Source organism: Mirounga leonina, unplaced genomic scaffold (assembly GCF_011800145.1).
Source record: "Mirounga leonina isolate KUSES-001 unplaced genomic scaffold, KU_Mleo_1.0 Mir_101799, whole genome shotgun sequence".
Lineage (NCBI taxonomy): Eukaryota > Metazoa > Chordata > Mammalia > Carnivora > Phocidae > Mirounga > Mirounga leonina.
The window spans coordinates 1,587,319-1,614,828 of record NW_023270210.1 but is presented as its reverse complement, the minus strand read 5'-3'; the positions used below and the strand labels follow the sequence as shown (position 1 = coordinate 1,614,828).

Genomic DNA, 27,510 nt, shown 5'->3' with positions numbered 1-27,510 from the left:
AGGCATGTCAGTAGTTCTGGTATATCCCTTCACGCCCAGCCTCTCCCCCTGCTTTTCCAGCACTCTGTCCCCCTCATGCCTAGCCAAGGACAGGCCTTTGGTATGTGGAAGGTTCTAAGGTTCCTGTGGGTGAGCACGCTGGCCTGGGCCAATCCCGAGGCAGAGAACTGGCACCTCGAGGCAGGTGAGCGCCACCCAGCCATCTGACACACGCCTGGCAGATCTGCACAGGGCCCCACCCCTCTGGGGCCAGCCCCACATGGACCCTTTTTACCGGCTGGCCGGCATCCTCCCACCCCCAGCCATCGCTCCTACTGCTCCAACTTGAAGGGCATGTGCCCACCCCCACTCCGACCACTGGGTTCCAAATCAGATCAGAGCTGGTGCCATGGGGAAAACAGAGCCATGGTTCCTGGTATCAAGATCAACAGGACAGGACCCAACATGAGACACCGTGAACCCGGTGGAGTGAGCACCAGGGAGAGGCTTCCCAGGAGAGGTGGCCATGAGCTGGCTTGGCGTGGGCACACCCCCCCAAAGGGCAGAGATGGGACGACCGGATGAGAGGGTAATGCGGACATCTCCCCATGCCCCTCGGGTCCCTAGCACGAGCACCAAGTCACAGCACGGCTCCTCCTGGCCACTTGGCACAAAGGACTCATCCCATCCATTTAACCCTGGCTATACCACCCACGCTAGCGATACCACCACCAGTTGGACTGCCGGAGTTTGCTCCGTAGCAGTTCTGCTCCTCTCGGGGGCCTGACTCGTGTGCACGAGGGAGCCAGCGGCGGGAGAGGAGTCACTCCTACAGCACCTGCTGAGCCTCAGACACGGGGACCACCCCGTGGGCGACCCAGGTCTATCCTGGGGAGTGCTCTGGGGACCTGAGCGCTCAGTGGGAAGAGCCCAGCTCAGCCCTCCCCACCCGTCCGAGGAGGCTAGTGGCTGGTGACCTGCCAGTCCTGTCCCAGTCCCCTGTCCTCTGGGTGGGGAAGTGAGGGAAGACGATCTGGTCTCTAGACAGGGACTTGGCAGCAGCTGCGCAGGGAGCCCCTTGGCCTCTAAACCATGGCTACCGTGGGACCCTTTGTGGGGAACCAGGTCCTGGCCCAGCTCAGTCCCCAGGACTGTGGGCCTCGGTGGAGCCTTGAAACTTGGGAGGCAATCGGGAACCCTGCTAACTGCCCTTTGAGCAAGAGGCTCCCAGGGGTTCGGTGAGCCACGGGGGTGGGTGGTGGCATCACACACCTCCAGCCTCCTCCCTGGGAGTCCTGGACACAGTGAAAGAGCAGGTGGTTATTTCAAAAAAAGTCTTTTAATTGTTCAAAATAGCACAAAACGACATCGCACTATGGTAATATTGAGTCACAGGGGTTACTCTACAATAAGATGAACGGGGCGTACTGTTCTCAGAAATGAGAGAAATCAAAGGGCGCTCAGGAGAAGGGACAGGCGAGTGGCTCCAAGGTGACGGACTAAACGTGACATTGTCCACAGCGAAATATACTATAATACAACGAACCGGAGGCCCCAGAAGGTGCGGGCCAGCGGCAGGGGTCTGCAGAGGCCGGGCCCCTCACTGCAGCTCATCTCCAGGGCAGAGATGGGGGGCTCTGAAAAGACTGACTGCTCGCTCTAAATCCTTCTGCACAACCCGCTGGCAAGCCTTGCTCAGTGCCTGAAGCTTGGGTGTGGGGCAGAAAGCTGTCTCACGAGCCACACTAAGAAGTGCCCCAAGCCTCCCAAGTTCGGCCCTGGGAGGATGGCCGTGGCCCTGTAAATCCACAGAACTGGTGCTGGTAGCCTGCTGCTTCCCCATGGTCTCTCCTGGGTGACACCACACATCTGCTCTCTGAGATGGGAGTTGCCCCCCAACCCCTCACCCCACCCCTTTTGACACTTTCGCCTGGAGGGCGTGGCTGCAGGAAGCAGCAGTTGAGGGTGGCAGATACTCTAAGCCAGTTTGCCAAGGAGGGAGCCTGGGGGCTGGGGGGGAGGGGGGGTCAGAGGGAGGGGGGTGGGGAGGATGTTGAGAGCCCTGCGAACCCAGCACCTGCTCCTCCTCAGAAACCTGACTTTAGGCTCCAGCAGACTCTCAAGCTCAATCCTACAGGTGTAGAGCAATCACCCATGGGGAGTGAGGTTTGACAGCTCACCCCTCCTTTGTCCCAGAGGCCTGGGGACAAGCAAAGGGGCAGACGGCAGGGGCCAGCAAGAGGAAATTGGGCCAGGCAACCAACACCAGGCCCGCAGGGGAGAATCCACGCCTCTCCTGTGCCAGCTGCCCCCAGCTTTTCTTCCAGAAAGATCCCTGCCAAGGCTTAGCCAAGGAGAAAAAAGTAAAAGTTAAAAAAAAAAAAAAAAAAAAAAAAAAAAAGATACACATTCTGTACACAGCTAACAACAACAACAAAAAAAGGGACAAAACCCCACACACTAAGGCTAAAATTACAATAAAAATGTTAACTTCATCAACTCCAACTTAAAAAAAATACAACAAATGCAGCAGTTGGGTGGTGTGGCCCCTAGCCCCGACCCAGGGGCCAAAGCCAGGCTCGGTGGGGGCTACTCTACGCCCCGCTGGGAGTCAGGAGATTTGCACAGAACACTGCTCAGGCCACCATGGGCTCATTCTTCCCCCTTTCTTTCTTTCTTTCTTCTTCCTTTCTAGCTCTCTAACTGGGAAAGAAGAAGGAAGGGGCAAGGGGTGGGAGTACGAAGGCCGCTGAGACGGGGTTGGACAAAGCTGAAGCCCAGGGTCGGGAGGTGGCAGGATATCCAAAAGTAACAAAGGAAAATGGAACCAGATGGACATCGAGTGCACGGGTGCCCCGCCAATCTTCTCGGAGCAGAGGCAGGGGAGGGGAGCTGGGGGCGGGGGGGGGGGGGCGTGCCTTTCTTCTGCTTCCATGCTGCAGCCCCTCCCGCCCTTGGCTGCCCCCCTCAGGACCAAGGTGACAAACTGCAAGAGGCGTGCAGGTGCTGGAAGGTGCGTGCATTCCGTTCTCTGCGTCTCGGCCGCTTCATCCGAAGCGTCTGTCGAGCTCCCTCCAGGGCCTCGGAATTCCAGGCTTGCTCAGCTCCCAGAGAAGGGCACTGGTAAGGAGAAGAGGGGAGGAGGGCACACTTGTCTCACTTGCTCACTGCTCTTCCAGATCTGCCTTCTGCTTCCTCCCACAGCAATGGTAAAATGTGCTTTCTTGAGATTATTTCAAAAACAGAGAGAGAGAGAGAATGAGTGGCAGCGGCCAGTGGCTCCTGAGGGTGAAGTGTGAGCGCCGGGTGGGTAGGATGGGTGGGCCCTGGCAGGTGGCGTTCCTGAAGCAGAAGGGGGGGGGGTCTGGCGAACAATCCAGGTGCAGGGGAGCTGCCTCTCACTGACCATCTGCCTTAGATTTCTTTGGAGCGGATTTCCTTGGAAGAAGACAAGAAAAAGGAAAGAGAAAGCGTCAGCATGGGTCCTGATGATGCTGGGAAACCACAGGTGGGCCTCACACAAGCTCACACCCTGTGAGCAGAGCCCCCTCCCAGGAGCTGTCTGCCCCCAGCCTTAGAAGGTTCCCAAAAGGGGCTTCCTGCTTACATTTCCGGAGAGGACATGGGCCGCTTGCTGGCTGGCTTGGCGCCAGAGCTGTCTTTACTGGTTTCTGAAAGCAAAGACGGAGTGGTAAGCAGCTCGGCGAGGTGGGAGGGCCGGCCGACTTCAGCCACACAGCAGCCCACAGGCCAAGAGAACAAGAGTGGAGGAGACAGGGGCACCCTGCCCACACCCTACAGAGGCCTGTGGAGAGTGACGGCCCCTCCTGTGTGCGCCACCTCTCGCAGTCGCCCTAGGCCCAGGTAGAGGCCCTCACGGTTCTCCCTGGTCGGCCTCATGGGAACTGGCGTGAAGCCCGACAGGGCATCCTGGGGCGTCCATTTCCCACCCTGCCCCCTGGAACCTCCTACTTGGAATTCGTACAGTCCCCCATCTCACCTCAAAACAGCCCTGGGACAGCTTTCCCCAAACCTGCAGATGAGGCGAGGTGCCCCCTACGAGACCCCTCCATAGCACCCACCCTAGGTGATGTCCCTCAACGCCCTCGTGTAAAGCTCTCAGCCCAGCTTGGAGCCGTGTCACCCCACCTCACGTGAGGCCTGCCCAAGGAGCCTCCTGACCGACACCCACCTTGCAACCACCTCACTTGGGTGGCCGGGCCATAGCCCTTCTCATTGCGGGCAGCAATGCGGAAGATGATGGCGGGCTTGGTGGTGTAGTCGATGTGGGCGTTGGAGAGGCTGGAGGATTGCACCAGGCAGGAGGGGCTGGGCCCGCAGTACACCCGCATGAAGGCCAGCTGGGCCGGGGTGGAACTCTTGGGCTCACCACCGGCCTGCGAGCTCTGGATGGCCAGGTACACCGAGTACTCGATGATCTTGCCAGAGGTCACAGACGGCGGCTCCCAGGTGAGGTGAGCACCATCTGGACTCTAGAACCAAGGGGCCAGAGGTCAAGCCCTGCTGTCTGTGGCCCTTGTGGCCCTTGTGCCTGTCCAGGAACAGAGGAGCGAGAACACTCCGCAGCTCCCGGATCTGACTGCTGGGACCTCACCCCTATTCCTGACACAACAGAGCTATTTCACGGCAGATGCAAGGAGCTCTGAGGACATGGCCTCGCCCGCCCCGACCCGGAAGGCAGCCTGACGGAATGACGAAGTAACCTGAACGGGGACTCAAAGCACAGCCTCCCTTCACCTGCTCTGCCACCGACTGTGTGACTTGGCACTTAGCCTCTTGCTGCCTCAGTTTCCTCATCAGATCCCAGACCTCCTCAGGATGTTGAAGGATTGGATAAAAAAACATGTTGAGCGTGGCAGGTAATAGACCCTCACTGAACACTAGCTGCCATGTCAGAGAGGGGGAGGACGAAGACGGGGAGGGGAAGGAATTTACCCTCATCCCATCCCAGCAACTGGTGACAGGACCAGAAGCTGCACCCCAGACCTGGCCCAACAAGAAGGGAGCTCCCAGTGTACGGATTCGGGCTAGGCCTGCTCGACTCCAGCTGGGCACAGGGTTGCCCCACGGCAGAACTCACTTTGCTGATCTTAATGGCACAGGGGGCCCCTGGGAAACCAGGCAGACAGGTCTTAAAGGCTGAGATCTCGCTGAAGGGCCCCCGGCCGCAGGCATTGATCCCAGCAACTCGGAACTTATAGGCTGTGCCCGGCTGCAGCTCCTGCTTCTTCAGCTGGTTGTAGTCGGGGACGGTGCCCGAGTCATCCTGGGGAAAGAGGCCAGAAAAACAGGGAGAGAGAGAAAAAAAGGTGACCTAAAACCCACTGTCGAGAGAGCAGCTCTAGGGTTGGGCTCCGGGGCCAGCACAACAGTTTCCCATCCTGGGGACGGGGCAGGAGAGCAGCAATGGCGAGAGAGAACTAGCACTGGGCTTCTTTGCAGCTTCGAGAGCCACGAGAAAAGGAAGTGTGTGCAAAAGGCTCTACACCCGGCTGTCCTCGGGCCAGCCCCAAGATGGAAGGCACCTCTGGGGAGCTTCAGAAGTTCCCACGAGCCCTGGTACCTGCCTCATGGCCAGGATCCACCCACCCGAGGGCGTCGGCTCCCAGGAAAACTTACGTCAGAAGGGACAGCATCATCTGGTGGCAGGAAATAGTGTGTCACCATTACATTGGTACCCTTAATGACCCCCACATCAAACCACTGGTTCTCCTTCTTCACAGGCGCTTTGCTGGGCGGGGGCGGTAGGTCTGGCTTCTGGAAGACGGGACGGAGATCAAACCCTCAGCCTTTGGGGCCCAGAGGCAGCATCCCCTGAAACCCCATCACACCAGACTCACCACACCCAGGGACTCGATGCCATTGGCCACTTCAGTCAGGGTAGCCGCAGCCTGCAGCTTTGCGGGGCTGGCTACCACCACCGGCTGGGGGGCCACAAATGTGTTGGATGGAGCCAGGCCTGTGAAGAAGAAAGACATCAGTGGGAGCGGCCCCAGAGGCCTGGCTTCTGTGTGGGGAGCCCTTCCCTCGGGCCAGACTGTACTGGTTATGTCTGTGTGGAAGGAGCCAGACGCTCGCCCCCAGACCTTTTCTCCGCAGTCAGCACAGCTCCCGGGGTGGGGGAGGACGGGGTAGTGCCGCAGGACAGGTGCACGTGGCCGGGGCGGGGGGCCCTCCTGCTTACTCTCGGTGGCCGTGGAGGGCAGCAGGGCCACGGTGCTGGGGACGGCCGCGGCCAGCTCACTGAGGCAATTGCTCTCGATGGTCGGGTCGTTGAGGCTGTCGGCAGGGGCCAAGGCCTCGGTGGGGAGGTGGTGGTGCTGCTGCTGGGCCTGCGCCTCCTGCAGCTGCTGCTGCTGCTGGACCAGGGCCGCCAGCTCCTGCTGCGTCAGCACGATGGGGATGGTGGTAGCCTGGCCCTCCTGGCCTTCAGCCGACAGGTGGCCCAGCTCCGCCTGCGTCACAGCCGCCGCTGCCTCGGCCGTGTCCATGGGCTCGCCGGTGCCTGCTCCGGGGGGACGCACACACACACACACACACGCTACTCAAGAGGAGTGCCAGCCGGGGTGGCCCAGCCCCCCCACCGCTCCCCTCCTAGCCTAGGGTCCCCTGGGGGCAGCTGGGATGGCCGTGGGCCTCACTTCCTGGCCCACCTGCACCCTGCCCTCCCCATACCAAGGCGCTCTGCCTACTCCTTGGATGCCAAGTCCAGCCCAGCCGCTGGGCCCGCCCTCCCAGTCACGTCTAACTCATGCCAGGCTGGCAGGGAGGCTCCACAACCCCCCGTCCTTGCTCCTCCCGAGAGGCCCATCTTCCCCTCAGGGCTCCCGTCTGGCCTGGACTTAAGAAGCTGCGGTGAGCCCCCCCCGCCCAGCACCTACCCATGACGGCCTGCTGTGCGGCCTGGAGCACCGCCTGGATGGCCAGGGCCTGGGCCTCCTCCGTGGCTGCGGCCTGAGCGGCCGCTTCAGCAGCAGCAGTCACCGCCAGCTCCTCAGGGGTGAGCCCCGTCACCATGAGGGTGGTGGTGCCCGCCTGGGCCTCAGCCATCAGCTCCTGGGGAAGGGACAACTGGTCTACTTCAGACTGTGTGGGCGGGGGCGGCTGGACCACCACAGTGGCCACCACGGCCGAGCTGGCAGGCTCCTGGCCCGAAGATGGGTCCCCTGTACTGCTCAGATCCACGGCGGCTTGGAGCTCAGGGGTCTGGGAGGCTGACAGGACCTCGGCGGACTCCCCCATCAGGGGTGTGGAGGCGGGCTGCAGGAGTTGCCGTGGCGGCAGCTGCTGGCGAGGCCCTGGCGAGGCCTGGAGTTCCTCTGGGGGCTGCAGGATGTCAACAGCAGAGAAGGGCATGTCAGAAGTTTCTGTGTTGGCTATGGTCACTGTTATCGTGGCCGGGATGGGGACTTCGGTGGTCAGAGCCCCTGGGGTAGCCTCAGTCATTGATGAGATCTTCTAGAAAGGGAGAGAAGCCCCCGTCAGAGGGGAGGAGAGAGTGGCCAGAGCCAGGCAGCCTTCATCTTTCCCTGGAGACCTGGTTTTTCATTCTCCGTGACCAGCATCACCCCATCTGATGGGGAGGGCAGCAGGTGACTGAGCAATGTGGGGCGGGGGGTGTGTGGGGGGGAGGGGTGCGGCAAGATGGGAGACCCTTGGGACCTTGCCGATTTTCACCCATCCTCAGAGAGGCATCCTGGTCTAGCCAAAGGGGCACTCCGGCTCCTGCCATGTCACTCCTACAGTTTATAGCCAAACAAGCCACGGGAAACAACTACGGAAATCAAAGCGTCTCCGAGACGCTGGGGCCCGGGAGACCCCTGCCTCCTATCCTATGATGCCCCAGGCTGCCCTTTTAGGATCATGAAGAGGGAAGAGGGAACGAGCAGCGGCCCTGTGCCTGGTGTGAGAGTGACACCTGGTGGCCGAGTCTGGAACAGCACAGGCCAAAAGTGCAGCGGGCAGCAGGGAGGAGACACAGGGGATCCTCCTGGGGCTCTTACCGGCACCGAGGGGCCCGGGACGGGCGTGGACTGTGTCACAGTGGTCACAGCCCGCGTCAGCGTAGAGGACACGGTCGTTGTAACGGCACTGGAGCCGGTGATGTTCACGCTGTCACCCTGGGTGCTCTCCACCTCTCCCTGGTCACTGGCGGCTGGTGGGGGATCTGTAGGGGAGGGAAGCAAGCAAAGAGAAAGGTGACAAGTACTAGGCCAGCAAGGACCTGTGTGTGCGTGGAGAGGGGGGCGTGGGGGGGGGGCAGCAGCGCAGGTCAGCAGGAGCCCCCGGGCCTCTAGCTTGGCTTTGCTCCACAGGGGACACCGGGCCCCAAGAAATCAAACTACTGGCCTCTGGCCAAGTGGATCTTTTAGTTACCACCCCCTCCTCGGCCTCTGAGCCCTGGGCTCCAGGAGACGACGAACGCCACGAGGGTATCTTCACTCACCTTGGTTCGAGCTCATGTTGGAGGTGACCGTGGTGGCCGTGTGCGTGGTCCCGGTCTCGTGCGTCTCACAGGGGGGGTTGGAGCAGACCCTCTGTGTCGGGAAAGGAGCCAGCAACGAAGCAGCGGCCTGGGGGGCGACGGTGGCCGCTGCTGCCACCTCCAGGCCGGACTCTAGGGTCCTGGGGGAGGGAACGGTATCGGGGAGCAGGGCACCCACAGCGACGGACATGGTGGTACCAGTGGAAGTGGTCTGGTGGGTCTCACAGGGGCGGCCGGCAGGGGGCTGCTGCCCCCCCTCGGGCTGGCCCGCACCCCCACTGGAGGTGGCCGTGGTGGGCGTGTGCGTGGTGCCCGTCTCGTGGGTCTCGCAGGGCGGGTTGGAGCAGACCCGCTGGGCGCTGCCCGCGTTCGAGGTAGTGGCAGTGCTGGTGGTGCCCGTCTCGTGGGTCTCGCAGGGCGGGTTGGAACACACTTGGCTCACGGGGGCCGAGGGGCACAGCAGCGCTTCCAGGGCTGTCACAGTCACGGCGGCGCCCGGCAAGCTCTCGTACGCGGGCGTGGCGGTGCCCCGTGCCTCGCCGGCCGCCCCGGCGCCCATGGCGGAGCGCACCATGGTGGGGGTGTTGGTCGTGTGCGTGTGGTGGGCCTCCAGCTGGCGCCCCGCAGCCAGCAGCGGGCTCAGGCCGGCCACGGGGCCATCCTTGCCTCCGAGGACGCCGGCTCTGACCTGGCCGCTCACGGGAGCCAGCTGCACGAAAGCAGGGCCGTGGCCGCCGGCCCCCGCCGCCAGGCCCGGCCCGAGGAGCGGGCCAGCCGCGCACGGGGCCGCTCCGGTGGCCATCACAGTCATGGTGCTGCTCGTCACGCTGGTCTGGCGCGTTTGGCACGAGGGCTTCACGGAGCCCTGGGCTCCCTCCGACGGCCCGGCAGCTGCGCTCACGCGCAGCACGGCGGCCGCGGGGCCGGCCACGCAGGCACGCCGGGCATCTCGCTGCTGGCCGGCGCCGATGCCGGCCACGGCCGTGGTGGCGGTGCTGGTGGTGCCCGTCTCGTGCGTCTCGCAGGGCGGGTTGGAGCACGCGTGCTGCCCAGCCATGTTGGCCGTGGCGGTGGTGGCCGTGTGCGTGGTGCCCGTCTCGTGCGTCTCGCAGGGCGGGTTGGAGCAGACGCGCACCACGCCGCCGTTCTGCTGCCCTACGGCTGAGGTCACGAGAGAAGCAGTGGCCTCCTGCTTGTCACAGACGAACTGCACTTGCGCGGGCTGGGGCTGCCCCCCGAGGTTAGCCACGACGGTGGTGGTGGCCGTGTTGGTGGTGCCCGTCTCGTGCGTCTCGCAGGGCGGGTTGGAGCAGACCAGCGTCACGGTGCCTGGCTGCACCTCCCCCTGGCCCGAGTCAGCAATGGTGACCGTGGCCGTGGGCTGCTCTGTAGTAGGCGAGGCCAGAATGGACACGGGGAGGTCATGCACAGGCTGGGCCTCGACGCCACTGGGTGCCGTGATGAGAGTCACCTGGGTAGGCTGGGAGACAGGCTAGGGGAGAGGACAGACGGGAAGGGTTACTTCTGTAACTCCCGGTCTGTCCCTCCGGCCATCCTACAGCGTTACCCATGCTGGGGGGACCATCCCCTCAGTTCCTAAAGCGACAGCCCTGGTAAAGCCAGGACCTGCTCTCCCTCTGACCCCCAGACACTGACTTGCTCAGGGACCAGGGAAGAGGCACGGCCTCATCTCACAGGCCATGGGGACTGGGAAGGGGCTGTGGGGTCGGGTCCGAGGCTGGGCCCAGCCCTTGGTCAGGGACGGAGCCCCAGATGCTTTGCCCCTTCCACAAATTCAGCTTAAGATGCACAAAAAGAAAAAAAAAAAACGCTACGTATGCAGGAAGAGAAATTGTCGCATCCTCTTTGTTGTAAGAGAAAACGTCTGCCGGGTGTTCAAAAACTAGAACCGCTTAAGACCTAACGTCCTGACACGACAGTCAGGCGGTGACTAAGAATCCCAGTGGTGCAACAGGGAAGCGCCCTCCCCCACCCCCGCCCCCCGGGGTCCACGCGGGTGAGAAAAAGAGGGCCTGGCGTGGGGCCCCAAGACGGAGAGCAGGAGCCTCGGGCTGTGGCTAATCCCTGCGCACACAGAGTCCGGGACGCGCACCCGCCCACCCCCGCGCTCTCCCAGCTGTCCTACCTGCATGGTGATGGTGGGGGTGGTGAGCCCGCCGGCCGCCGTCAGCGTGGTCTGTGCAGCTGACACGGTGATGGCAGTGGGGTTGATCACCTGGCTAGAGAGGGTGGCGATGGTGCCCAAGGTGGTGATGGGTGTGGCCAGGGAGGCGCTGGTACTGTGGCCCCCAGCTCCGGCAAGGCTGGTGGAAACGGTGCCTGTCACTGTGCCGAGGGTTGTGACGCCTGGAGGGGAAGGGGGCAGGGGTGGGGTAAGGCCCGCGGCTGGGGCCTTTCCCCTGCCAGCAGCTTTTCCCCTGGTGGGGCCAGGACACGGGCAGATGTGGAGCACACCCCAGGGGAACAGAAGGCTGGGAGTGGGCACCTCTCCCATGGAAAGGCGGGCCCAGCATCTAAGCTACACACCTGTGGTGCCCTTCACAACCAACGTGGTGACAGCTGGCTTGACGGCAGAGACAGTGACAGGAGTGACCAGGCGGACACCCCCCATGGGCACGGTACGGAGGATGGTGCCCGGCTGTCCAGGGGCCCCCTTTAGCACCACCTGGAATGCCAGAGGAAAGCGCCCCCATGTCACTCCAAGGTTGCCCAGACCCTGTGCCGCCCCCTCCCGGGCCCCTCAGGAGGACACGTGTGGCCTGCTGGGGTCCTGGGCTGGACACTGGGGGGAGGGGAGGGCCAGGCATGCCTCACCTGAGTCACTCCTTGCTGCCCGTGGCCAGTGGCGATTTTAGGGACAGCTGTGATGATTTTGGCAGGTGCTCCTGTTCCCGAAGTCATCACTTTGGTGGTGATGATGGTGATGGGAGACTTGATGCCAGGACTGCTGGTCACGCCTGGACAGGAGAGGGGCGGCTTGGCCTCAGGGGCTCCTCTCTGTCAGTACCCTTTGCCCATCTCCCTCATGCCCTCCCACCCACCACCCCTTGATTCAAAGGCGAGAGAAAAAGAGAGGAAAAGCAGAACAAAAGCAAGAGCACGCCACAGCCCAGCCTCCGCCCGCCCCTGTGGCCTCAGCCTCCGCCCGCCCGTGGCCTCAGCCTCCCTCCTCGCCCGTGCCCTGGGGGCGGCCCCTACCTGTGGCACCAGCCTGCGTGATGATGGCCGACATGGGGATGGTCTTGATGATGGTGGTCGTGCCAGGCTTGGTGGTGCTCGGGGACACGCTGCTGATGCCCAGGATGGTGGGCTTAGTCCCAGCCCCGCTGGCCTGCGTGGTAGTGATGATGGTGGTGGGCTTGCCATCTGCGGAGGTCACTAGCTTCAGGATGGTCCCGGCTGGCAGGGGCCCTTTGGTCTGCAAGAGCAAAACAGGTAGAGGACAAGGTGAACTGCCATCATCGCCAGGATGGAAAGTCTGACACAAAGTCTGCCCTGGCCACTCTCTACTGGTGGCCCGAGCAGCTCATGGAATGTTCTGAAGACTGGGAGAGACGGGACCAAGCCACAGGACTCTCTGTGCCACACGTGCTTGAGATCTTCTCTAGGCAGGGAGGCGAGTTCTTCCTGTGGCCCAGTGCCCCCCACTTGTGTCAGAGTCTGGGGCCCACAAGCTCACCTGGATGATCTGAGTCACTGGGCCCGTAGATGCCTGGCCCGTGACTGCCGAAGTCTGAACCGGTTTGGTCTGAACCACTGACATCACTTTGCCCAGGTTGGAAATCTAAAAAGGAAAGGATGGAGCAAGGAGTGACATGGCAACCAATCAAGAGTGTGGCAGCGCCACAACCTGGTAGCTGTCACGTGTAGCAGGGTGGCGCCTGTCACTCACCAGGGCACTGCCTCCTGGGACAGAGATGGGGCTCTTCACCAGGGTGATGGTCTTGGTGACTCCACCCACCACTGTGGTCACCACCTGGGCTTGCTGGGCCACTGTCACAGTCCCTGACTTGTGCACTGTGATGATGGGGCGGGTGGATGTGTTGGCAGCAGAGGAGACTGATGTCCCCACCTGGGCAGCTGCAGTCTTCAGCATTCGAGTGGCTGGGTTGCTCACCTTGAAGGGGCAGAGACGGGCCGCTGAGCAGGACAGAGTCCGAGCCCCCGCCCAGAATGTCCTGGCAGGCCCATGGCCCCCTCCCCCCCGCTGCGTGCTGTCCTACCTCCCCCACCAACCCACCTGCAGAACGGCTCGGCTTGGTTTACCTTTCCTTTAGTAAAGCAAGGGAGGACACTGGCAGACGGCCCACCTAGCCTAAGGCTGTCCCAGCCCCCAAAGTAACCTCTTGTTCCACAGCCCACGGCAAGCAGCAGTTATGGGCCAACAGCCCTGCAGCTTGGTCCAAAGCCCGGAAGGAGCGACCAGTGTCGTATCACGGTGCCCAGAAGGCCCCCAAGGCTGCTGGCTCCGATTCAGGCCTGAGGAGTGCTCACCATGACTGGCGAGGAGGCCACCTTTACGGTAGCCGGGAGGGTGGTGGTGCCAGGCGTCACAGCCACGGTTTTGACGATGGTGGTGCCCGCCGGGACACTCAGCACCGTGGGCGCCGAGGAAGGAGGGATCTTCTGTGTGGCGGCGGCCGCGGCCGCCAGCGCAGCCATACCGCTCATCTGTGGGCTGCTGCCGATCACCTGCGGCGGGCACAGCGTGCATGAGCCCACAGAGGGGCACTGAGGCCACTGAGCTCCCTGCTCCGGACGCTTCGGCGGAGCCCAGCGAGACGCTCAGCCCTGCCCGGGAGCCTCCCTCCTGGCCCAGCATTCCTCTCGGCCCCAGCCCGGCCTCCTGCCACTGGCCAGCGTCTGCCAGAAGCTCTAGGTCTTTTCTAAAGACCACGGAGTCAGGTAGAGCTCTCTCCTCCTGGCGCCGGGTCAAACCCCAGCTGGCTAGATTCTCCCCTCAGGCTTCCAAACAACAAAGTTCATGCTTAGGATGCCCTTGTGTGAGTCAGATTCATACAGCAGGGAGGTCCTCCTGAAGCATTAGCTTATTAATTCATTATTAACTCAGTAATGACAGGTTGCCTCCCCTGCGCTCCGCAACCGAGAAAAGCCCAGGCTGGGCGCCATCAATCACTAGGAAGTCCCACCCTACCCGATGGCTCCTCACCGTCCCCTGGGCACTCTGCGTTGGCACAACCATTCGCACGCCTGCAGGAAGGGAGGTCACGGTGACGGGGGCTTTCCCAGCCTGGCTGGCAGGTCGCATGGTGACCAATGGGGTTCCTGTTGTTGCCTGAGGACCGGTGACTTTCAGAACAGCAGGAACACCTGGCGAGGGAAGCAGGAGGCCATCAGCGGAGCCCCAGACCTCTGCTGCGTTCAGCGTGTAAACGTGAAGCGCTTCGGTGACCCGCTTGTGCGTCCCGTACGGTCCTTCCAGACACCCTCGGGGACTGGCTCCGCCCCAGCGCTCCACGGCCCGAGCCGGTGCCGATGACCATCAGGCGTGCTGTCTTCAGCAGCCCTCGCTCAGGCACACCATCTCCTGCTGGGCTAGCCCCTACCCTCAGGCAAAGGGCCAGGCCCCCCGCTCACCTTGAGTCCTGGCTGCAGTGGGCACGGAAATCGAGCTGCCAGGCACGGTCGGCAAGACCTGGATGGTGGTGGTGGTCGGGGGCGCGGCGGCAGCCTGGGGCAGGAGCGTGATGCCTACTTGGGTCAGCGGCTGCACGGCAGGTGCGGCTGCTGCTGGGGCAGGGCTCTTGGGAGGGTTGGCAGGCACAGACGGGACTGGATTGGGTGTGGGGGAGGTGGCAGTAGCAGCCGTGGCAGGAATGTCATATTTCTGGAGCTGCAGAAGGTAACTGTCGGCTGTCGCCACTGCCCCCCAGCTCACCTCCAGGGAGTTGGTGTTGGCTCGTACCAGCTGTACCCGGGCCGGGGGCGGTGGCTTTTCTGTGAGAGAGTGCAGCTGGTGAGAAGGGGGACCGGCATGAGGCCCCACCCCGGGCCTCAGCTGGGCTGTGGCGGCCTCTGGCTCCTATCCGGCTGCCTTACCTGTCTCCAGGTACCAGAGGTCCTTGCAGCAGACCTGGTTGTTCCAGGCCTTTCGGTAGCCGTCGCGCCCACTCCATATGTACAGGCGGGTATTGATGGCTACAGCACAGTGGCCAGCTCGGGCCCGAGGAATATTGTCCTCCAGCGTGTCCATCAGGATGGTCTCCCAGGCCATGGTATCTGGGGAGGGTGGCAGGGGGAGGTCAGCAAGGGGGTAGAGGAACCCACAACCCCCAGTGGCCCTTTGGCCTTTTGCTGTCAGGGATGGGGAATTAGAAAACAGAAAGTCCTCAAAGATTACTAAACTAAAAACAAACAAACGAAAAATAACTCAGTGTGGCAAAAAGACCGTGAAAGATAAAATTATAAACCACAAACTACAAACTGGGAAAGCTATTTGAAACGAACAGCCAAAGGTTTCACTTCTCACACATCAAACAACACAAGAGCCTATAGAAAGAGACGGGCACAGAGGAACGCGAGTTATGGAAAAGGCGACAGAAGGCTCTAAGGAGAAATACATACCCTCACTCAAAGGGAGAAAAATGCAAACTGAAACCGTAAGGCGCCTGGCAGTCTGATTCTCCTGCCTGTTGCAGCCGGGGCTCCAGGTGAGCCGGGGGGGGGGGGGGGGGGGGGGGGGGGGCCGGGGGGGGGGAGTCAGTCACCTATCAGACCTGGTGAAGAGCACTCTACCAGCGCTGCCAGGTGCCAGGGGCACCTACGTGGGTACAGCCTCTGTGCAGGACGGCTTGGCAACGGCCTTCAACAGCAAGTCTACCTTTAGGTCTTTACCCTTCAAATGCACTTGCACGTAGGCGAGAACAGTGCAAGGATACTCACGGAGCAGCGTCTGTGCAATTCAAAAGAATGAGGCCGCTCGCCGTGCGGGGCTGGGATGGTCTCCAAGACAGAATAAACCGAAAAGGCCAGGCGCGGCGCGGCGCTGCGGAGAGCAGGCTGCCGTTGTGTTTGTTTGTTTATAAAGGAACCTACAAATGATGCTGGTATATGTAGAAGAGTCCCTGTGGGGTGGATGACAAGCCCCCAACACGGCTGCCTCTGCAGAAGGGGGGGGGCGGGAGGGAGGCTCTGCACGGTTAAGCTTTTGTACTTTCAGATGTTGGACCACGTGTAGGAAAAGAGCCTATTCAAAACCTGAAAGCGAGCATCCCTCAGAGTGCTCTGACCAGTGGCTACTTCTCGTGGATTCTAGAGGCACGGGCCTTAGAAGCAGCTTCGCTCCCTGCACACCCCACACAGCTCTCGGGACTGAGGAGGGCCAGCCTCCCGCAGCCCTCCGCAGGCCACTCCGAGCCCGAGGAGGCCATACCCAGGTTGAGACAAGCCAGTGTGTTGGTACACTTCCACTCCTTCTCGTGTGTGGCCACTTTGACGTCATCCATGACGAGAGGCACCCAGCCACCAAACACGTACATTCTGGGACGAGGGAGGGAAGAGTAGGAGAGGGTTGTAGAGGAGGTGCCAAGCTAGAGGCCACCTCTTCCATCCAGAAAGTTCTAAACACGCCCGGGATGCATGAAAGCTCTTGATGCAGCCCTCTCCGTGGTGGCTCAGCTCTCACAAGAACTGTGTCACCTCCACCACGTGGCATCGTTACTTAGCTCATCTAAAGCTCACCTCAGTCCCCATCGCTCTCATATGCGCTTTGGGACCTTGGCGTTGACAAAGACACCCAGCTGCTTGTGGAGAGTATCTAGAACAGTCTGCGCCCCTCTACCCCGAGTCTTTCTTGGTCTCCCGGGGTCGTAATGTAAAGACGGGGCTGCGGAAGGCCAGCCCAACCAGAAAGAGGCCTCCTCAGGCCTTAGGAATTGCAGGAACAAAACTGAGAGCCCTTTGGGGGCGGGGATGGGCTAGGAAGAGAAAAGCCATGGCCAGCTACTCACTTGTTTCCTATGGTTGTGGCTGAGTGAAGGCTTCGAGGAAGAGGTGCCACCCCGCTGAGACTGGGCTTATTCCACGTCAGAGTCTCTGTGCAGAGCAACGGAGAAGGGAGGGTTACCTACACTAGGTCAGACTCGGGCCCTCCGCCCCAGAGGCTGTTCCCCAGGTGCAGGGAAGGCTCTAGAAGGTGGGTGCCCACCAAGTGCAAGAATTCCATGCCTGGCCTCCCTACAGCCCAAAGAGGCCCTCTGGTCACCAGGTTCCAGCATTTCCCAAGCTCGGTTCGCAATCCTGGCAAGCGCATCTTGTCTGACACTTACTGAGCACCTGCTATGAGCCAGCACTGCTCTCGGGGGTTCGGGTTGGAGTGAAAAGCGCATCCTCAAAAGGCACCGCACTCCACACCCTGCTCTCCACGAAATGCGTCCACCCCCATGCTGCCTCCACTGTCTATGGACCGAGCGTTGGCAAGCACTGTGCTGCTAGGAATTTCGCTCACAGTAAACGGTTTCCTTTGAGTGCCAACGCTGATCTACAGTTCAACGTAACCCTGCAGACACAGCTTCTCCCCTCAGCCTTCCTTCAGGCCAAACACTTGACCTTTTTTCAACCACTCCTGATATCCACCCTGGTTACGAGCCCAAGTTGTCCCCGGAGGTCTCATGGGTCTCTCAATATCCCATTTGACTGTGAGAGACCAAGGTGCGTCACTCCTGTTACAGTCTCATCACTGACAAGTTGACAGGGACAAATGCTACCTCATCTAGTCAATTCCATCTTAGAAAGGCCTTTACCCCCTTCCCCTTATCCTCCTCTGAGAAAGCAGACCAACTGAGCCAGCTGAGCCTTGCTCTTTCTTTTCTTTTTTTTTTTTAAAGATTTATTTATTTATTTGAGAGAACGAGAATGAGAGAGAGAGTACATGAGAGGGGGGAGGGTTAGAGGGAGAAGCAGGCTCCTCGCCGAGCAGGGAGCCCGATGCGGGACTTGATCCCGGGACTCCAGGATCATGACCTGAGCCGAAGGCAGTCGCTCAACCAACTGAGCCACCCAGGCGCCCAAGCCTTGCTCTTTCTTAAAAGCAATGCCACAAGCTCAGGGCAAAGAGCACAGCCACCAACAGGGTCCTGCTCCCACCCTGCCACGACAAGGAGAAGGAGCTAAGCGGCACGCTCACTCCGTCTCCCCACCCCACGCCGGCAGCACCCACGTCTTACCAATGTCCAGGGTCCAGAGGTCCCCCAGTCTGCAGCCACTCATCCCTCCATAGATCACCAGCTTGGACTTCTTATTGTCTTTCTCAGTGTAGACCACAGCAGTATGTGACTCCCGGGGTGGAGGCAGGACGCCGTAAGTGATGGGGATGTCCCAGGCTACCACTCCGGAGCCTGGCCGCAATTCCAGGATGTATAAGTCATTCAGGTACCTAGGGGAGAAAGGCCAGTTACGGCAAGCCCTGACTCCACGCACCAGAGGCCTCACCAGCTCCTAGGGGTGAACAGCAGACTCCTTCGGAGACAAAGGGTGCTAAGTCACACGAACTCTAAGTTCTTCTACCCCTGGCCCTGAGAAGGGGCTGCCAGAAGCTCCCAAGGATGAGTGTGAGTCCAAGAGGAGCAGTGAGATGGAGTGTGCTGAGCCGCCTCGCACACAAAACTGGGCACCATACTAGGGCCTCCTGGGGTAAAAGGGGGTGCCAGTTTGGGACCACCTTCAGACTTCAGAAAGGTACTCGGCCCCTGGCCTTGGAAAATACCATCACTAAGACTGCAGGCAGCAAAGGCTAGGAAGGAAAGCGCCAGCTCTAACTTGGTCTGAGGAGCAGGGACCAGCTGAAGGCAAGGTGGGTTTTGACCTCCTGGCCCAGCCCTCCTGCCATGCCACCTCCTCTGGGTTAGAGACCTCAGAGCCAGAAAGCTCCCTACAGGGTCTCTAGCGACACCCTCTCATTTCACAGAAGAAAGGGACTCGGCACGGTGGGGTTGGCTGGTATGTGGTGAAGCACACCCACCCTCACGATTCCACATGAAGAGGACAAAGCCTCACCTCGGAATGTTGTTCTTGGGGTCCTCACTATCGTTGGCCAGACCCCCAAACAGGTAGCACTTGTTGCCCACAAGGGAGAAGCTGTGCCCAAGCCGAGGACACGGAGGGGGTCCGTTTTTGGGTGTCTTTGCTTTAAGTCTCTTCCATTCCCACCGGCTTGCCTGCAAAATCAAGACTCAGGGATTGAATCAGGGATGAGCTGGTCACCATCAGGGCCTGGGCCATTTGTCGTGGAGGGAGGAGCCGGGGGGGGGGGTAGGCACCTGAATGGAGTAGGAAGGTCCTGCAGCCTCCCCTCCCACCCAAACATTGGGAGCACATTGTGGGCCATTACCTGAAGCTCATAGAGGTCATTGCTATATTTCCCATACTCCACCATCCCACCAAACACCAGCAGGCGAGTCCCATCACACACGAAGCCATAGGCTGCACACCCGGGGGGAATGTCCCCTCTCACGGCTGGGATGAACCACTGGTTAGTTGCTGGGGAACGAAAGGAAGCAGAAGTCAGAACACCTCAGGAAGTCTTAAGAACCAGAGGCCCCACTCCTCTTACTCCCCAAATCCAGCAGCCTGCGAAACGTGGTCTGAGAAAGGAGGGGCCAGCCCTCCATCCAAGCCATCTTCTAAGCCCCATGACCTCAGAGGCCACCTCAAAACAGCCTGCAATCACCCAGCTTCTCATCAAGGTTGTCTTAATAAGCAGGAAGTCACTAACCAGGATAATTCACTAGCTTCTGGGAATGTGGCCACTGACTTCCTTCCCCTACCGCTCAGTGGGTCCAATATTGGAAAGAAATGTCTAACACCCGAAATACCCTCCAGTGGCCCTGTGCACCTCTTCCTGGGGGCGCAGGGCTACACCTCTAAGTGGCTCAAAGAGTGACTGTGGCCAGCTGAGGGAGGCCAATCAAGGCAGCCCAGCCTGCTGGCTGAGGAAAGCCGGGGGGGGGGGGGGGGGGGGGGGGGGGGGGGAAAGAATCAATCTCTGCTGGTGTCTCCTAGGTGATGGTCCACAACACCCACCCTTCCCCTCATGTCACACCCATGCTGATCTACAACATTCCTGAAAGCCAGAAGTGGTGGCAGCAAAAGCTTCCCCCAAATCCATCACCTCTAAGTGGGGGTGGGGTGAGGAGGCCACCACCAAATAAGAGGGTGAATGAGAAGCCCTCCCTTGCTCCACCCAGCACCCCACTCCTCCCCTCACTTCAGGCTTGCGTCCTGGGTTCAGCTCCCCGTACACCTGCCATGCCAGGGCCTTCCAAAGAAGTCAGAGGGCGCACATCCTCCTCTTTTGAGGGATCCTTTTCATTACACATTATTTAAAGGACTATCCCTGGGGCACCTGGGTGGCTCAGTCATTAGGTGTCTGCCTTCGGCTCAGGTCATGATCCTGGAGTCCTGGGATCGACCCACATCGGGCTCCCTGCTCGGCGGGGAGCCTGCTTCTCCCTCACCCTCTGCCCCTGCTTGTGTTCCCTCTCTTGCTGTGTCTCTCTCTCTCTCTGTCAAATAAATAAGTAAAATCTTTAAAAATAAACAAACAAATAAATAAAGGACTGTCCCCAAACAACATGCCACACTCCCTCCAAAAACCTCAAACTGGGCACCAGATGCGTGATTCCACACGCCTAAACTGCTTTTGGTCAAATGTGAGTGACTTGAGACTGAAGCACCTGGTGGGTGGACAAGGTACCGGAGCATGAGCAGCCCTGGAGTCTGAATGGGGGTTAGGAACATCCCACGGGGAGGGCCTTGGGAGGTCCCAGCTGCTCAACTGCTTCTCAGCCTTTCTGTATAGGCACGTACTTAACTTGGTCCTTGATACATCTCTCCTGCACACTAGGTGACAAGTCCTACATACACGTCAGCCGAAAGGCCCGTCCTCACCTAAAAGCACACTGTACCTCCTGAGAGTTACGGCCTTTCCTGGGGTAAAAGTGCCCCTGCCGCTCACCGCTACCCAAACTCTACAGGTTGGTTTGGAACAGGCTGTTGATCCTCCCCCGTGCCACCTACCCCTCCTCCATGGTTCACTGGCGTCACCGGGACTCCAGGATGAACGGCAGCAACCCCCCCCCCCGCCGCCTGCCACTTTCCTGGTAGAGGTGCAGCGCCTCTGGCATGTGCGTGCGCCCAGACCCTGGGCCCCGGCTCACCGCCGCACGGTCATCCCCACTGCGAAAAAACAACCAAGAACCGCCGAGGCGAACGACCAGGCACACATTGGAAGAGACGGACTTCCATCCAAGTTACTGAGCTAAAAGCTAAAAGCAGCCTTGGAGACTGCCTCAGCCAAGCCCCCTCAGTTGATAAAGGAACAGAGCCCAGGAGGGGAAGTGACTTACTTACCTGAGGTCACAGAGCAAAACAGACACAGACAAGAACCTCGTCACCAACTTACACTTGATCTTAGCCAAAAGGCCGAGAAGCGATACCTCGTCACCCACTTAAAAGCAATCACTAGGTACCCACCCAGGGGCCCCACGTACGGGGAGCCGTCGGCCGCCCTCACTCACCTGAGCACCCTCCCAGCTGCTCCACAGAGCTATGGAGCCATCACGGGCCGGCGGTCAGGACTCTGACAAAGCTACATGGCAAGCAGGGTCAACCCACAGCTTTCCCATCGCGCTCGAATCACCGGCCCAGCTGGCCAGGCTAGAAGTGACGTCCCAAGAGCTCATGATTGCCAGCTCATTTTTTTTTTTTTTTAAAGATTTTATTTATTTATTTGACAGAGAAAGACACAGCGAGAGAGGGAGCACAAGCAGGGGGAGTGGGAGAGGGAGAAGCAGACTCCCTTCCGAGCAGGGAGTCCGATGCGGGGCTCGATCCAGGGACTGCAGGATCATGACCTGAGCCGAAGGCAGTCGCTTAACCAACTGAGCCACCCAGGCGCCCCTGCCAGCTCATTTAAGAAGAGCTGATCTAGGGGCGCCTGGGTGGCTCGGTCGTTAAGCGTCATGCCAAGGTCATGATCTCAGGGTCCTGGGATCGAGCCCCGCGTCGGGCTCCCTGCTCGGCGGGAAGCCTGCTTCTCCCTCTCCCACTCGTCCTGCTTGTGTTCCCTCTCTCACTATCTCTGTCAAATAAATGAATAAAATCTTAAAAAAAAAAAAAAAAGAGCTGATTTTGTTCTGGAACACTCGGGGCAGGGGCCCTCCACACCGCTGTCGAGAGCAGTCTGTCGGGCAGCACCCGTTTCTGGTATGAAGCCACAGCCCCAGTTCTGCCCGTGAGATGGCACAGCCGCCGTCTCGAACACACCAGCTGCTCTCAGTCGCCCCGTGATCATATTATCTCTAGCTCATCGAGCGGGGCATCTTGTAACCCAACCTCTGGGTCCCACATTCTCCATTCGCTCTGGCTTGTCAGTGCGCTCAGCCGGGAACGGGTTTGAGGAGAGGAGGCCACCTGCACACAGGACCCTTCGTGGGATGACCAGAAACAGGACTCCATCTTCTCTCTCCTCGGCAAGCCTGAGACCGCAGCTTTGGGGTTTTATCAGCTGCCCCACCCCTTTCCCCACTGGCCCCCTCCATCTGTAGTCGCTCCTGTCAACCTCTACGCATCACCCCCTAGAGAGTGTACCACACAGCTGGGGACACAGTCCACCGGTGGCCTTTTTGTTCGCTCTGTCACGCCACAGCACTTCCTGCGTGGCGGACGCAGGGCCAAGCGCAGGGAGGCACAGACAAGCCCGCTCTCACCCGCCAGCTCCCAATCTAGCAGGAAGGCCGCCGTGCCCTCCATTCACGATGGGAGGAGCGGCCCGGGACACGGCTGCAGCACGCCCGAGCTTGGGAGCACAGAACAGGGGGCTTCTCAGAAGAGGTGAATTTGGAGCCAGGCCTTGAAGGGTGAACAGGATTTCCTGACAAATGAAACTAACAGGCCCAATCAGGAAGTGACTGCAAGAGCTGAGTTAGAAGAGAGGAGGTCTCAGAATGGAGGCGGGCAGACGCGAGTAGAGCCTAACTTAGCGGCCAGTTCGCTACAGGGACAGAGGCACAGGAAGGTGTTTCCAAGGCGGTGGCCTGTGCCTGTTAACTGAAGGAACAGACAGCCCAACTGTCTCCATGAAGATCTGTACTCTAAGCGCTCCCGCATGACCCTACCACCAGCTGTCAGGGTGACCCTAAACCTATCACTTCCCCTCTCGGACCCCAATTTCCTCATGTGCAAAAACAAGGAAGCTCCACTAGATGTTTTCCAAGGCTCCTTGCAGCTGCCAACAGTCACCAGACGTTAAAGAACCACTGAGGCAGACCAGCCTTGGGCAACTGGTTTGGTGACCAGCCACACCCTCCCCTCGCCAGGGCACACCCCACCGTCAGGACCAGGTCCTCTCCATAATCCGCTTTGCTACACTGAGATAAAATTTCCTAAGGCCAAGGACAGTAGCTACCTCAAGACCTCCCAAAGGCCAGTCAAGTGTCCCACAGCTGCTGGGATAGCTGTCGCCAAAGAGGAAGGACATACACCCTTCAAATGTCACCCCCAGATCACTGAGCTAACCAAGACAGCAAAGTGTTCACACACGCCCCGAACGCGCCCCCTGGAGCCATTTATCTTAGCAACAGGGAATGCTTCCAGCCAGATCAGCTCTCTCTCCACAAGGTCTCTCACCCCACAAAAGCAAAAGTGCAAGAGAAGAGGCATAAGGAGAATATGCTCTGACCTGATTTAAAACAAAACAACGGCAAGCAGAAGGGCAGCCGTCGAGGCAACAGCTAAGGCTCCCAGGACCCCGTGTCCGCGCCCCCACTGGTGGAAGAGGGGCATCTCTCCCGAGGAGAACGCAAGAACCTTGCAGCTACGAGAACCACAAGCAGACACCAAACGCTGGACAAATTCCTGCTCCGTTCACATAATGAGCAAACCCTCAGAGGAACGGGGAGTTGGGTCTGCTAGTGGCTCTCCTGAGAAGCTGCCTGAGGAGTTGATCGGCGCAGTTTCCAAACTGCTAACCTGGGGAAATCCAGGGCTGCAGCCCTTTGGAAGGCTGGCTACCCTCTACTACATGACATTACCCTTGCAGATGGGAAATGAATTAATCTCCAAGTGGCCAATTCATTTTAATAAACTAATGAATATGCAGAAGCCCCTGGAAGCAGTGGACTTTAAGAGCTGATGGTAATTAGGCCCCTGCCCTACTTTCTAAAATTGTATTTCCCTGTTAAGGAGCCTGCTCCAGGCCTTACGAGAATCAAGTCAGTCCAAAGAGTTTAGAAGGTTCTGCTCAGGGCAGTGGCCTCTCTGAAACAGCCCTGCCCCTCAGCCTTACCTTACTGAGCGAACTGCCGCCGCCGCAGCTGTCTGAGCTGGCACAGGGCACCACCAACCAGCCCAGCCTCGCTGGGGGCAACAGGTGCTGAGACCCGGAATGCAAAGGGTCACCAGCAACCCACCAGCCTTTGAAAGTCAATTTAGTAGGGGCAACAACCTACAGGGAGCAGAGAAAGCTGCACACACTGCCTCAGGGGAGGGAGAGGGGAGCACCCAACCCTCACCACGCTAACCACCTTCTCCCTTGGGCGCCAGCTCCCCACCCCAGAGCAACCTCAAAGCTGGGAGGACGTGCCCAGATTCAAGGACCTGGTATTGCCAGAGCCCTGGGAAAGAATGGACCTGGAGCAAATGGACTCTGCTAGATGCGATGCCGGGGGAAGAGCTGGAAAACAGCTCCTGGCCACCACCAAGCTGAACGCATCCCCCCGCTGCAGAGGGGGACTTCCTAAAAGACCACTGACAGGTGTGTGGGTGGGTGTGCGTGTGTGCTCGCAGCCAGCCTGTGCTTTTCCCCCAGATGAGTGCACGCGGGCCCACTGGCCTCAGGGAGAATGCCTAGCCCCTCCTTCCGAGCAAGGCGAGGTGCTGTGTGCCATGGTCCCTTCAACAGGAAGCAACACGGTGTGCAAAGCAGGCCAAAGGGGCCACTACGGGCAAGAGGCCGCAGGAGGATGCGGCCCAGTCCCAGAGCTAGCAAGGACGCTAGGCAAAGGGCACGCACAGCAGCTTTCTGTGTCCGGAGGAATCATAGTCCTCCCAATCAACGACACCCTGGGTTTGGGGGAGGTATGAAAACGGGCAAGGTAACGTCAACCTCACAGAAGGAGAAAAGGTAAGGACCCACCTAGCCCACTACGGATCACTGGATTTCACCTCCTACACTGGAGGGCCCTAGATCAAGAAAAGAAGCAACCCGAAGAGAAAAGCACTACAGAAGTAAACGGCGAAAGGGGGAGACAGCAATGCCGCCCTATCTGTGAGTGCCCGAGGCTCCTGCACAACCTCCGAGACGGCTACCCAGCAGGGCACACAACCCCCCCCCACCACGTCGGGATTAGGGTGCTCAACTCTGCCCCTAATCCGTAATCTAGAAGCCTGTCATTTCTCCCGAATAAGCATCAAAGATGAAGAAGAGCTGAGCAGGCGCAGGAGGAGGGAGGAAGGGGGTGGGACTCTGCCTGCGCCAAAGGGACGCATCCGCCAGCCCGCCCGCCCGGCGGGGTAACGGTGTGTGTCTCAAGTCTACGCCGGCGACGCCCCCGCCCCCTCACCAACCGGACTGGAGAATTTCTCTCGGATAATGAAAAGCACTCCTCAAAGACAGGAGCCGGGGGGGAGGGGCAGTGGAAGAACGGGGAGAGAGAAGGAAAAAGCAGAGAAGCCGGGCTGAGCAAAGGGTCGCGGAACAGAGAGCGCTGATCAGTGCGGAGGGAGAGGGAGGAAAGGGAGGGAGAGAAGGCAGGAGGGGAGGGGAAGAGAAAAGAGGGGAGGGAGGGGGAGAGGAGGGAGGGGAGGAGGGAGAGAGGGGGGAAGGAGGGAGGGAGGGAGGGAAGGAGAGGGAGAGGGAGGAGATGGAGGGAGGGAGGGAAAGATCCCAGGACCCAGCGGGCTTTGCACTCACCCGTGTTGTACACGTGCAGTTCGTCCACTATCCCCTCGTTCCCGCCGCCAAACACCACGATGAGTTCCTTGATGGCCACGGCTCGGTGGCCGTGGCGGGGCCGGGGCACTGGACCCGACCAGCCCACCACTCGCTTCCAGCGGGGCTGCAGGAGAACCGCTGGCGAGTTGGCGGGCGACACGGCCGAAGCCATAGTTCCGGGAAAGGCCGTAGTGGGAAAAAGTCACCTAGCGGGAAGGGAGCCCCCCAATTCCTCTCACACACACCCCCTTTCGTCTAAGGTAGCTCTCACGGAGAAGCGGTTCCTCACACAGCGGTGGACGGCTCCATGGAGGCCGCCATCTTAACTACCCTCCTTCCCTTCGGCTCTTCCCCTTCTTCTAGCTCACCCCGTCTCTTCAAGAGCCTCCCGAAACTTTCGAGCGCCTAGCCCCGAAAAGCTGGAGGCCGCCAAGTCTCGCCGCCCTGACTACTCGCTCGGACGCTCCCGCTTACAAGCTCGGGCGGGAGGCCCTGGGAGCCGCCATCTTGAGCCGCCTCTCTCTCCTCCCTTCCTCAGTCGTAGCCCTCCCCCGCCGGAAATGGCGGAGCCCCGGCCCGGTTCCCACACCCCCCAAGTCCCCTGCACTGGCCGGCTTCCGGGGCGGGTGGAAAGGAGCCACAAGCACCGCGGTTGTCCCAGCCCCGCCGGCGCTCACACCACAATTGTGGGAGCCGCCATCTTGAGACCGTCCCGCTTCCCCGCCCAGCGCTTAGTGCAGCCTCCGCTCCCGAAACAGCCTCGACACTCGTAAGGAACAGAGGCGCGCCGGAGGCCAATGGAACGAACTCGAATGCTCGGGGGCTGCTCGGAGACTTGCGCCGTACAGCTCGTGAGGTCTCGAACCTCTCCCCCAAGTCCGCCTCTGCTGCTCAGGCTGCGCCTGCCGCCCTGGGAGCCGCCATCTTGAGACTAACTCCCCCTTCCCCCCTATTCTCTTCCTCCTGGGTCAGTTCTTCCACTGCAAACCAAACGCAAGGCAGCGTCCGATCCTCGCTTCCCTCCTTATGACTCCTTCCCACAGGAGCCGCTCCAAAGAGCCAGAGTTAGGCCCCGAAGTGGCAACTGTACGGCAGAAGGAGCGGTAACGGCAGGGCGCTCATGCCTCCTCCCTGGGAGCCGCCATCTTGTGTGAAGAAGTAACAACTAAACATGGCGGCAGCGGCGGTCGGGCGAGGGGGCGGAGTCGGGTGACGTCACTGTCTCTTCCCCCCCCCCCCACCCCCGCCCTCGCACGGCTGCTCCGTGAGCCGAGGCCTCTTAAAGGACCCCCGCGCTGCCTCGCGGCGAGGGCCCAGGTCCGCCGCGCGCTAAGCTTGGGCTCAGGCCGCTCTCGGGTCAGGCGCAGGCGCGCCCAGCCCCGCGGCCCAACCCCCCCATTGCGCCCTCACGCCTCCGCCCTGGGAGCCGCCATCTTGCCACTTCCCCTCGCCCGGCCGTCCACGGGCGTCAATAGCGACTTTCAGCACAAAACAAAGATGGCGGCTGAGGCATCTGGTGAATGCCCGGATGAGAATACCTCAAACGAGCTCGTCCCCGCCCCCTTGGGAACAGTCCCCCAGGTCGCTGAAGGAACACACGCCCCAGGAGTTGCATTTAACTAGCAGTGGGGACAAGGCATAGACTGCTGAGGGAGGCTGAAGGGAGACATCAGAATTGCGCCTCGAGAGCGGACATATTCCCACTCCCCACACCCAGCGACCGCGGGAGAAGCGGCCCGAGACGCGCCGGGGCGGGGGGGGGAGTCGGAGGCGGGGCGAGTGGGCGGTGACGTGCCGGCTCCCAGGCTCGCCGGCCCCGCCCTCGGGAGCCGGCGCCACCGCCGGCGCTCCAACTAAAGGAGCCGGGCCGTGCGCCCGGGACCGCTTCCCGTCCCTCGCCCCGCCGGCCGCAGGGCGGGCAGCCAGGCCGGCGGTACCCGAGCCGAGCGGGAGGGCGCGGGAGAGCTCCGCGTCGCCCCGCGTCACCTCGCGTCACCCCGCCCCGCCTGCTTCCCAGAGACCCGCGCCCCGCCCCTACGCGCAGGCGCAGGGC

At 60.6% G+C, this 27,510-nt stretch overlaps 1 protein-coding gene across 6 annotated transcripts; it reads right to left on the bottom strand.

Annotated features, from left to right (window-relative positions):
* Positions 1-1,997: 1,997 nt before the first annotated feature.
* On the bottom strand, positions 1,998-26,614 carry HCFC1 (host cell factor C1). 6 transcript variants are annotated; one of them, XM_035011083.1, is made up of 27 exons: positions 25,437-26,614; positions 18,855-19,003; positions 18,521-18,681; positions 17,692-17,900; positions 16,477-16,561; positions 15,900-16,006; positions 14,567-14,746; positions 14,105-14,464; positions 13,677-13,837; positions 13,001-13,198; positions 12,399-12,623; positions 12,186-12,290; positions 11,705-11,924; positions 11,321-11,463; positions 11,033-11,171; positions 10,632-10,852; positions 8,447-9,977; positions 8,004-8,167; positions 6,882-7,458; positions 6,185-6,508; positions 5,841-5,959; positions 5,620-5,757; positions 5,081-5,266; positions 4,172-4,472; positions 3,587-3,650; positions 3,386-3,417; positions 1,998-3,099 (listed from the first exon to the last, which is right to left on the bottom strand). In XM_035011083.1, exons 1-27 carry the CDS (start codon positions 25,627-25,629, stop codon positions 3,080-3,082), a joined length of 6,312 nt encoding a protein of 2,103 aa, XP_034866974.1. In that variant the 5' UTR covers positions 25,630-26,614; the 3' UTR covers positions 1,998-3,079. The 6 variants fall into 6 exon arrangements, with proteins under 6 accessions (XP_034866974.1, XP_034866968.1, XP_034866972.1 ...); XM_035011077.1 differs by lacking the exon at positions 3,386-3,417; XM_035011081.1 differs by lacking the exon at positions 3,386-3,417 and having other exon boundaries at positions 6,185-6,505.
* Positions 26,615-27,510: the final 896 nt, after the last annotated feature.

What these genes read in the sequence shown, in the direction of transcription:
- HCFC1 (XM_035011077.1), bottom strand. Translation starts at nt 25,629, where the DNA reads ATGGCTTCGGCCGTGTCGCCCGCCAACTCGCCAGCGGTTCTCCTGCAG. An exon ending in CCTCTGGTACCTGGAGACAG is followed by an intron (nt 14,465 to 14,566) that starts GTAAGGCAGCCG and finishes ACTCTCTCACAG; the next exon opens with AAAAGCCACCGCCCCCGGCC. An exon ending in CAGTGACTCAGATCATCCAG is followed by an intron (nt 11,925 to 12,185) that starts GTGAGCTTGTGG and finishes TTGCTCTTGCAG; the next exon opens with ACCAAAGGGCCCCTGCCAGC.